The 12,180-nt window shown below is 32.9% G+C and overlaps 1 protein-coding gene across 2 annotated transcripts in view; it reads right to left on the bottom strand.

Moving 5' to 3' along the window:
- Nucleotides 1–461: 461 nt before the first annotated feature.
- The window catches only part of LOC137810590 (uncharacterized), a 33,722-nt gene continuing 22,003 nt past the window's right edge, over nt 462–12,180 (bottom strand). The window contains exons 6-10 of one of the 2 annotated variants that reach the window (XM_068611943.1): nt 2,830–3,026; nt 2,617–2,747; nt 2,139–2,467; nt 1,938–2,041; nt 462–1,052 (exon numbers count right to left, since the gene is read on the bottom strand). In XM_068611943.1, coding sequence (XP_068468044.1) covers nt 994–1,052; nt 1,938–2,041; nt 2,139–2,467; nt 2,617–2,747; nt 2,830–3,026 — 820 coding nt within the window. In that variant the 3' untranslated portion in view covers nt 462–993. The remainder of the gene's footprint in view (nt 1,053–1,937; nt 2,042–2,138; nt 2,468–2,616; nt 2,748–2,829; nt 3,027–12,180) is intronic. The other variant, XM_068611942.1, reaches the window with a different exon arrangement.

Below are 12,180 nucleotides of genomic sequence, written 5' to 3'. Positions count from 1 at the left end.
TTAAGTTACAACTTAATTAATATTATTATAATTTTTATTATTTTCCATATTAATGTCGATATGTATGGTTATGTTGTTTTGTTTTAATTTATGATATCATTTGAGATTTAAATTTAAAAAAAAAAGAATTAGAAGTTTTCATTTAATTTAAATCTGATTTTAATTTGAATATACATTTTCAAAAATTTACTTTTTATACTAAATTATTTAAAAAAATATTTTACAAATTATTTTCTAAGTATAGTATAAAATTTATTCTATGACATTAATTAAATTTGGTACGAACTTTTGTTTCACCATCCAGTCACTTTCTTTCTTGTTCTACTCTAGTCCACCCTCAATCCAAGGAAAGCCTCGTCATCCTTAGCTTATAAACAAGAAAAACGAATTTTTCAAACGCAACTTCAGTTCCATGTAGTTTCAGCGTAAGTACGGAAATCACAGTACGGTAAAAGGCAGCTGAGGAGAGAGTGGTACATGATTAAGCATTAAATAATTGGAAGTTGACATCATAATCTTTCAGTTAACAAAACATATCAAATAAGAAGAGATTTTACACCAAATGAAATTTAAAGAATCAAACACCCTTTCTTTCTCTTTCCCTCCTTCGAGAAATACAGTAAAAATCTGTAAATTAAGATGATTAGTTGACACTGCACTCAGTTGCAGCTGTCTGATGCAAATTAAGATGCCTTGTTTTCACTCTGAAGAGTTATCACAACAATACATATAGATAGTAACAAGCTTCTACTTAAGCTTGTGGTTTACAACACAAAAGTGTAACTATATTTAACATAAACTGACATCCCAACTTCATCCCAATTTTCAACAGACAGAAGGACATTAGAGTTACTGACAGTTAGTCGCAAGATCAATTTGAAGTCCAAGCAAATTACCCATTTTGTGCCATTAAGAGTATGCAAATCATCCATTTTTGTTTCTACTGCACCCGTGTAAAATGCAACCAGCTATACGGCCAATTTACATAATTCCCTAGGAAATACCGGAAGTTGCATATATCTGTAATGAGCGCTCAGGAATATAAGTAACACCTGTTACACCCGAATGTAACTCAGTGAGAACATATTTTTGCAGAGAAAAAACCATTTCCAATGACAAATAAAACGGAATGTAAAATAAACCAATGTTCTTTGTTTACATGCATACTTTTCGCTTGTGAGTGTTTCGTAAGAACATATGCTCTTCACATGTAAATAAATACCTAGAGAGATGAAGGTGGGAACTGTTGTTAGTAGGCACTAATTAGAAGAGACTCCCAGTGTATAATTAGAATATATTTATAACCATTAGGATTTTTTTTCTTATTTTCCCTCTTTCTCTCCATATGTTAACATATAAGTGTTAACATATAAGAGACTAGTGCTTGTATTGCAAAACACTCAATAATATTCACTTTTTCTCTTTTTTAAGTTGATATCACAGCTCTAAATCTTGGGAACTTTTTGTTAGATTGTGCATGTGGCCATACCAATAGCGGTGTCATCATCCCCACCACACACCTCCAGTTCCCGACGTGTAAAGTTACATGCTACTGTCTACTGCTGCCACTCGCCACTGCCACTATCTCCTCTTTCCAGTCCAAGGGTCAGTTTTCCCCTATCCCATCCCGTTTGGCTTATAAACAGGGATTAGTGCTTATATTGAAAGACACACTCAATAATATTCACTTCTCTTTTCTAGTGAAATAAATTATTAAATTTAGGCACCAAAGTTACAGAATGTCGTCCAACAAAAAAACCTTATTGTTATGCAGATGGGTGAGACTTCAAAATAACCATGACAATTTACAAGTAACGGAACTTTACCCATCAGTTCATCTTCCCGTAAATTTGTATTAAGCAAATATTTATTTACATAGATGCTCAAACATGAAATTAAGAGGAAAAAAATGGTCCAAAAGTACAGCAAATATGTACCTTTTCCCTGGACATCAATTTGCAAAGTGTCCAGAACAATTATGCCATCAGTCAATGGAAGTAGTTCAAGTTTGATAGTGGCATTGGATTGAGAAGGAATGCATCTGATGAGGTGCAAACAGGGCTTCAAATCAATTAGTACATGTCTAAACACACAATTTACAGAAAAAAAGAGACAGACGGAAAGATTTGATGCATTACCCAAGTGGAACTTTACTCTGAAACCATAGATGTGTACGACTAAGACCGGCACTAGGGATGACATCATCACTTGAAGAAACAGTCTGAGCTTTGTCATCATAACTTTGTTTGTCATCATTATCTTTTGCAACAGAAGTGAAACTTTGCCCCTGGGTGGCACCAATTCCTCTATCGTCATTTACTCTTCCTAAAACGTCTGAGAAACCTATACAAGGACGTATTGGAGTCGTCAGTGAATTCAGGGAGGCTGTTGAAGTACATGAGGCCGGAGCAAGCACTGTCAAAGTTAGATCCTCAGAGGTCAAATTTGAAGCTTGAAGAGTTAAGATCTGACCAAATTAAATCAAATAATAAATTAATTGTGATTGAGGATAATGGCATTATAAAAGTTTACACAGAAATCTGAATGAAAAATAATCAAACACAAACGAGCTCACATGAAACAAAAAAAGCATAAGTCGAGTTGAAAAATATTAACCTGTACGGGAAGTTGACAAGTTTTCTCATAACCAGGAGACTGTCTTGACATATCTGACACAATAGAGATTTTAATATCCCTTGAGTTACGTGGTCGCCAACTGGTTGGTTGCTTAAAGAACAATGTTGACGCTAGATTAAGCAACAAAAAACTAATTAACACCTTAATTCATCGGATAGCACAACAGCAAACCAAGGTCGCTGAAAAGCATACCTGTATAATTGCATCGACATGACACCAAAATTGAATACTGATCATTAATTAAAGCAGTCTTTCGTCTGTTGAGACTTATTTTTGATGTTTTATTTCTAAGCTGCAACTTTGACCAGTGAGTTCTATCATCCTGAATCTTGAGACCCTTCCATGTAGAAGTTGCTGGTTTTAGAATAAAAGAATGCTCTTCACCTCTCCTGTAATTAGAAACTTATGGTAAGATGAAGAAGATTATTATATCTAATTAAAATTTTAAAAACAACTATTGATTTCAAAAACAACAAAATCAAGTGTTCAAGAAACACGCATCACCTTATCTACATGCTGATTTTTATTTATTTTTCATGAACAAAGACATACTGTTTTTTTTATCAGCAAGAAAAACAAAAACAAAGACATACGGTATTCTCCAAGGTAATTTTTGGATTATTTACACACTATTGTACACTTCATTATTAGCAAGTAAATAAAAAATGCAACATGATATAATTCTCAAAAACATCATGGTGTTTCCTATGGTGCCTCTCCTTTAAAACATGTTTCAGTGCCCTCTTTACATGGAACGAATTAGCGTATGGCACGTGTAGTAACTTTACATGTCATTATGCGACGTGGATACATAAATACATCCTGAAATACATTGTATTAACCGAAGGCAGGTGCGCATTAAATGCGAAGTACGTATTTCTGCCAGAGTACTAAATTTGACGTACGGAAAGAATAATAAATTTGACGTACAGAAGATATGTGAGAAATGGCAGAGTTGCTTGTCTTCCTTGGAAATCCATTGGTCAAGGAAAAGCAAGTACGAGTGAGTCTCTTTTCTCCAGTTTTACCACAAGGCAAAAAAGAGAAGTGGAATGGTGCATAGTCCATGATCGTCCCTTAATGATCGTGGTTGGATAATGCAACTGAAGGAGATGTAATCGTTGACTGAAGTGTTTGAATGAAGGAAAGCGTTATTTGATGGTGGGGTGGTATGGATTGAAAGAGCAAGTGTTGTAGTTGAAATACTGGTTTGTGACTGATTTCGAATTTATTTGGTGGTATTAGTTTAATTTTTTGTGTATGTGATATGTAAAAGGATGGTCAAATGTAATTTTTTGTTTGTTAGGGGTTTTGTGTTACATATTTATGGTGGGATGCAGATGGAGCACTGTAATGAGGAGGCATTTGTAAATTTGGTTGAAGATGACAAAGTTAGTGTTGGTGTGTGTAAGAGGGGAAGCATTGGTAATTCTAAATAGGAAAGTGATGCATATGTTGAGAAAGACTGTGATATAAGTGTGCTTATAAAAGTTATATGGACCTGTGTGCTGAAGACATATTAGGGATGAAATTTGAATGTGAGGATGATGTTTACGCATATGGGAGGTGTCATGGTTTTGGTATTAGAAAAGATTAAGTTGGTTATGGTTATAATAATGAAGTAATAATGCGAAAATACTTATGTAGTAAGGCCAGATTAAGGTACAAGAAGCATTTAATGAGGGAAGACCGAAAAAGGTATCACAGACCACTGACACGAACAAAGTGTAAGTGAAGTTTCTTCCAAGGTAACTTGGTACGATAAGTAGGTGGGAAGTTGTTTTGTTGGAGGAAAGTCACAATCTTGTGTTGTATGAGCCTAAACAGGTTGGATTGATTAATTGTTATAGAGGTCTCAATGTTGGTGACAAGGCTCAAGTTGATTGCAAGGACAGGGTGTAAATAATAGGTTATTTAATTGAACAAAAGGGTGGACTGTCTAATGTTAGGTTTAGTAAGTGTAGTAAATAAAAGTTGAAACCACAAACAAGGTGATTAAAGACTTATCCACAATGTATTGCATAAGTTCTCATGATAAAACATGATCTTCTCAAAAAATATTGAGGATAATAAAACTAGCAACACAACTCCTAAAAGAGTAAAAATCCAAGATACCGAAAAATATTAGTAAGGAAAAGAGAAAGAAGAAGTCGTGAGTCATGATTTGAAGAGGCGGGGAAACTCCCTTTTATAGAGGGAGAAGAAAGCAACTCCAGCTGCTCCATTTCCAATTTTAGTGGTGCACGAAATCTTTTTCTAGCATCCAGCCGAAAAGGGAGGAGGCCACCGGAGAAGGAGGAAGTCTCTCCTCTAGTCAAGGTGGCGCCAGTTTTGGAACTTCTGAGGAGACCGGGTCACACTTGAACAACTTGTAACTGCGGAGAAAGTCAATCCAACTTCCATTTGTTTTTGGGTCCGAGAAACCCTCCTTCTAGATCTGAAACCAAAAGGCCTGAATGATGTGCATCAGGAACTCCATTGCTTAACTTTCGCAACACTCTGTTACGTTTACAATATCTAAGATTTACAACAATCCCCCACATATTGAAAAAAATATAAGGAAAGAAAGAAGAAATTCATGGGTTCGTATAAGATGTAATACATCAGAGTTAGTATAACAAGCTATATGAACAAATCATAGATTGTTGAACTTAACAAACAGTGTAGTTGGTAAAGCAAGCTATATGAACCAAGACACCTAGCATGTGTTAGCAGTTTATCAATCACAATACACCTACACAACCCTTGTTGTTATCACTTTGTTATGCTTATTAGGCCATGCGCGTGCCCGATATTCATGAGTGCTCTAGAAATCATGTCAAGATCTCATGCAAGTGGCCCCACTTGACATCCATATAGGTGATTTCATCAAGTGTATGCTACAAATCATAAACCACCCATAAGGGATATGAAAATTATTAAAAATTTTGTTAGATGTTAAAACTCTTATACCTCAAAAATTTTACCACAAATTTTACTCCCTCGATAATACAGTATCTAACACTTTCACACACCATAGGAATGGACAAATTTGATATTAAATCAATTCTAATGCTAGGAGAACTAACAAATGACTTGTTTTTTTACCCATATGAACCTTATTCATGGGATCTCCACTCACAAAGGTTGGGTTTCCATCACTTGTTTGTTTTCAAGTGGCTTAAGTCTCATTCCCCTCGATGTTTCTAAATCAGTTTTCTCCCTAGGAGTTTTGTCAGAAGAACTGCCAAATTCCGTTTTGATTTGACATAATCAATGGAAATCATTCCCTATTTAGCAGTTGCTTCACTAAATTAAATCTCAATTGTATATGTGTGGTCTTTTCATTGTAAGTTTTACTTTCAGCCATAGCTATTGCCAATTGGTAATCACAATGCATAGATACAGATGAGGTTGGTTTCATTCTTAACATAATGTTAGCTAAGAATTTTTTTCAACCACTCAACTCCACTACCATTCATTTCGAGAGCAACAGACTCGGATTCCATTGTTGATCTCGCAATAATTGTTTGTTTGGTTGATCTCCATGTAATTGCACCACCCCTAAGTGTAAACACATAACCACTAGTGGATTTTGTCTCATCTGAATAAGAGATCCAGTTGCCATCATTGTACCCTTCTTCTAGCACAAATGGAAATTCACTATATTCAATGGCATAATCATTTGTACCTCTAAAGTATTTCATGAGTCTCACAAACGCATCCAAATGATTATGGCTAGGACTTTAAGTGTACCTACTCAGCCTAAAAGCTCATTAAATGCAATAAGCTCCCAATTATTTGGGCATACTGAGTTTGAGAAATAGATTTTTCTCTGTTCTTTTATAATTTAGAGTTAGCATCATAAAGAGTGCTCACTGACTTAAAGTCATAGTAACTAAACTTCTTAAGAAGTTTCTCAGTGTATTGTTCTTGTGATAGTAATATACTATCTCCCTTCCTTATGACTCTAACTCTTAGAATCACACTTGCCTCACTCATGTGTTTCATCTCAAACTTAGATCCAAGAAAAAATTTTGTTTTAAAAACAATATCTTCGCATGTACCAAAAATCAACATGTCATCCATATATAAACATGTAATGACACATTAACCATTTTCAGATCTAGAATACACACATTTATCATTGTCATTGGTAGAAAAACCTACAAAGTAAAACATTGTCAAGCTTTTCATGTCATTCTTTTGGTGTTTGTTTCAATCCATACAGAGATTTTAAAAGTTTTCACACTTTTTCCTCTTGACTTGCAACTATACATCCTTCAAGTTGAGTCATAAATTTCCTCCTCTAGTTCACCATTCAGAATTTTTTTTTTTAACATTCATTTGGTAAATGACTAACTTATTATGTTAGGGCTAGCAATACTCAAATGGAGGAAATCCTAGTAACCGGAGCAAAAATATCAAAGTAATTTATGTTAGGTTTGTTAGTAAAATCTTTCACTACTAATCTTGCCTTATGTTTGTCTATGGATCCATCAGGATAGTACTTTTTCTTAAAGATCCATTTACAACAAATGGGTTTTGCTCCTTTAGGAAGATATACTAAGGTCCAAGTATTATTTTTCTTAATTGAATCAATCTTAGTCTTAATGGCATTATCCCAAAGTTTAGCATTAAGAGTACTAGTAGCTTCTAAAAAACTTATTGGATCATTTTCAACTAGATAAGTATAAAAATAATTTCCAAACGAGGTTTCCTTTTTCTATCTTTTACTTCTCCTAATATCCTCACTCGTGACATCATTAGCACTATCTATAGGTTGTTCGGATGTACCACTACTCTTTAAAAGAAAGATATGTTAAAAAAACTCAACATTTTTCATCTCTACTATAATGTTATGTTCAATTATATCACTATAAAGAACAAGAAACTTATAGACAACATTATGTTCTGCATTGCCTAAGAACATACAATCAAAAGTTTTAGAACCTACTTTCCTTTTCTTAGGATCATGTAACATCACTTTAACTAAGCACCCCCACACTCTTAGGTATTTCAAATCATGGTTATAGAATCCAAATTCGAATCCTGAATTTTTTTTCAATTTTTTTGAATCGTGAATCGAATCTTATTATGAATTGTAAGATACATAATAAATAAAATATATATTTTTAAATAAAAATAAGTAACATGAATAAATGTTCAATCTATAAAATCAAAATATGAAGTCAAAATGTTCAATCTACACAATCACAAAACATAATATAATGTAAAATACTTTTCATATTTAAATCCTACATCCTAATCTTATACTTTCATTTATCATCTTCGAGATCAAGGTCACTTAGATCATCTTCTTCCTCTAATATAACATTCTCTTGGAGCTCATTTTCATTCTCTTCCTCCACATCTTCAACCATATCTTCAATCTCATTATCATTTGTAGTTAAGGTTATCAGACTCGAGAGTCTACTCAGACTCGTGGGAGGCCTGTAAACCCGACTCATAGACTCGTAAGAGTGTACTTCATACAAAATATTTAATAAAATAAATTCATGATCATCCCAAAAATCCACAATCTGCCAAAAATACATTTGTCAAAAAATTCCCAATCTACCCAAAAATTCCCAAACTCAACCTAAAAATAACCCTAAACCCAATCAGCTAAAAAGCCCCAACCCAATTTAAAAATTCCTAACCCTAAACCCAATATGTCCTAACCTAATTTACTAAACCCTGAAAAAAAAAAGAAATGTGAAACCTGGGAGGAGGAGTGCAGCGCGACGCTACGAGACATGCGACGAGGCGGTGCGGTGTGCGGTGAGGCGAGGCAGTACAGCATGCAGCGAGGCGAGGAAGACGACGACAATGATGAAGATGAGAACGTGAACGCAACTATGTGAACTATTTTGGGCTTTTTTCTAGACTCTGTGACTCAACCTTGAACTCGCGAGTTTGCACTGAATTCATCGAGTTTGACCGAGTTTACTGCGAGTTTACTAAAAAACAAGTTTACTTATGAGTCAACTTTTAAACTCGTAAGGGTATACGAGTTAACCCTAGGGTTTGATAACCTTGTTTGCAGTTATGGTAGATTTTCCCTTTCTATCAACCTTAGTAGTTAAATTTCATAGACCTCTCTTCCTTTTGTTGCTTGGAGCCCCGTCTTTAAGAATAATAGATTCATGTATATCCATCCATGAAACATCATTTAGTATGCACGAATCTTCCTTTTTAGTAATCCACTCATCATCTGACTCCATATCAGATAAACATATAGGATCATAAGTATCCCTTTATTCCTCTCTAACCTTTTGTCTCATCTCAAGTTGAAGGTTATACTTAACAAAGACAAGAGCATTTAATCTTTGTTGTTCTAAGTGATTCCTTCTTTTAGTATGCTCTTTATCAAATATGCTCCAATTTCTTTCGCACGCAGTAACACTACAAGTTAGACTTAAAACTCTTATTGCTAGATTTTGTAGCTCTTTACTCTCTCCACCATAACTTTTCCACCAAAGAGCTGCAACTTCGAACAAAAAGCTAACATTAATAAATTGTTATCCAAATTGTTATGCCTTTTATGAAACTATTTAGGATTAATTAAATGCTTTACGAGGATGCTTCTTATCCCTAATATCTATTGTCATGCTTCTTCCAAATAATCCTTGTGCTCTTTTGAATTTGTCAAGTTGAAATCTAATCCTTTTATCTGGGATCATTTTTTCAATGGTCTTATATAAACCATATAAAAATTCACTATCTGCATTGAAATTTTTGTCATAATGAAATCTGATCAAAAGAAACAAAAATTATTGAAATAAAAATCATTATTAATTTACAATAATGATTAAGGTAATAATAAATTAATAATAGTTACTTACTTAGGATTAAAGTAGTAAGCAACAATATGAAGAGGCCTATGTAATTGCAAATTGCAACGAGTATCAATTATTTTTCACACCTTTTTGTATAGAGAGTCTGCATTCTTGAAATTTGAGGCAATTTGTTGTTTGGCTCTATCCATAGCTTCATATATATATGGCATGACAGGATTTGCCTCTCATCTACAAGTCTTAATACTTTCACAAGTGAAGTTACACACTTCAAATAATATTGGATGGATTTCCAGAATCTATCATCACTTAAACAAATGTTCACCTCTTATTTACCTTCATTTTTACTAACATGATTACTTGTTGTCCATTCTTATGAAACAAGCATACCTCGAATAGCTTTTTTTTGTTATGCTATGGATTGTAGGTAAGGAAAAAAATTGCAAATCTCGTGACTGCTGCTCGAGCTAATACTTTTTCTTTGGAATACTTTCAATATAAGTTTAGGACCCATGTGTGCCTATAAATGAAAGTTTTGATCTTTTAGGTATTTGCAATGGTATTATAAAATACTGGGAGCTGACCAATGTCTTCAAGAATTAAATCAAGGCAATGAGTTGTACAAGGAGACCAAAAAGTTTTGTTCTCTTTTCTTCTAACATTGTTCCTGTTGCCACAAAATTAGAAGCACCATCAGTCACAACTTGCACAAAATTATCCTCCCCAAGTGTTCCACTTGGACTATTCAGCAAAAAAATTGGTAAGAAACCTTCCTTTTTCCATCTGTCCAACCATCACACATCAAAGTACACCCACATTTCTCCCATTCAACCTTATATTTCTCCAAACTAGCTTGGATATTGTCCACTGAATTTTTTTCAAATAAGACACCCTAACTTCATAATAAGTAGGAGGCTTTAGACCATTTTCATATTTAGCAACAAATTTTAACATTACAGCAAATAAGGAACTTCTTACCAAATTAAATGGTAAAGCATTACCGTATATGCATTTGCAAATGTTTGTAATCACAAATTCTCTATCTTTAAACATTTCATTCATGGTTTTTTGTTTTCCTTTCCTAGAAAATGACTCCAATGTCCCCTTCTTATCTTGGATATACATTTTTCCAAAACAATCTTGACGGTTTGCTTCTTTGATTTTTTTCTTTATCTTCTAATAACTTCATAAACATGTTTTTGAAATCATCTGAAACTGATGTACACGCAATGACATTTTCCTTTGTACCAGCAAGATGATGATTCATTTTTGCAACACCACCCCAACAACTGAAATTTTTTCAAATAAGACACCCTAACTTCATAATAAGTAGGAGGCTTTAGACCCTTTTCATATTTAGCAACAAATTTTAACATTACAACAAATAAGGAACTTCTTATCAAATTAAATGGTAAAGCATTACCGTATATGCATTTGCAAATGTTCGTAATCACCAATTCTCTATCTTTAAACATTTCATTCATGGTTTTTTGTTTTCCTTTCCTAGAAAATGACTCCAATGTCCCCTTCTTATCTTGGATATACATTTTTCCAAAACAATCTTGACAGTTTGCTTCTTTGATTTTTTTCTTTATCTTCTAATAACTTCATAAACATGTCTTTGATATCATCTGAAACTGATGTACACGCAATGACATTTTCCTTTGTACCAGCAAGATGATGATTCATTTTTGCAACACCACCCCAACAAGTATGTAAACAATATTTACACTTAACTAGAAGTCTATGAGGGGGAACACTTTCACATGTAAGATCTATTTCTTTCTTTCGCTTGGTTTGCTCTCTACCAACAAAGTCAAACAAGTAACATAAATAAACAAATATAAGAATTTATTTTAAAATATAGTTTTTTAAAAAAAATATTATATAAGAAAATCAAATAAGTACTCAAATAATTTAATATAAAAAATAAAGAAATAGAAACTTAAATAACTATTTATAAAAAAGTAAAAATAACATAAATAGTTATTATTTTAAAATTCAATTTTTTTTAAAAATATAATAAAATAAAATAAACAGAAACTTAAATTATTATTTATAAAAATGTAAAAAAAAAAACATAAACAAATTTTATTTTAAAATACAGTTTTTTAAAAAAAATATAATAAAACAAAATAAACAAAAACTTAAATAATTATTTATAAAAAGTAAAAATAACATAAATAGTTTTTATTTTAAAATACAGTTTTTAAAAAAAAGATATAATAAAAAAAAGATTTTAAGGGTGGGTCATCTTTTCTGAAAAGTAGGTCAGCTTTTCTGAAAGGTGGTTTAGTCTTTTAGAAAATGGTTCATAATAGGTTAGGTGTTGTTCAAATATTAAAAACCTGCTTCTGCAATTACTTTAGAAAATAAATTTTTTTTCTCCCAAAGATCTTCTTCTCGTGGTCCTTCTTCTTCTTTGGTGAATCCCCTCTTTTCTGGTGACTGAACTTCTTTTTCGTGTTTCTCACTTTTCTAATTCTTCAAATGTTCTTCTTCTCACTTGCTCCGCCATCGGTAAATTTATATTTCCCGTGTTCCTCACTTTTCTTCTTCTCTCCTTTTCTCCACTGTCGTTCTTGACTTGATTTATAGGAAAATTGATTGTCTCTCTCGGTGACGGTTTGTTTTCTTTATTAAGTTTTTTGGGATTTTTCAAAACAAATTAAATGTTTCGATTAAGCATCTCTATGAATCTGTGATTTTTTTGGGTACATTTATCTCTATACAACTATTTGTTTCTTTATGGGAGTTTTCAAGA

This window comes from Phaseolus vulgaris, chromosome 2, assembly GCF_000499845.2.
Source record: "Phaseolus vulgaris cultivar G19833 chromosome 2, P. vulgaris v2.0, whole genome shotgun sequence".
NCBI lineage: Eukaryota > Viridiplantae > Streptophyta > Magnoliopsida > Fabales > Fabaceae > Phaseolus > Phaseolus vulgaris.
The sequence above is the reverse complement of the archived record's forward strand: the minus strand, read 5'-3'. Positions and strand labels throughout refer to the sequence as shown.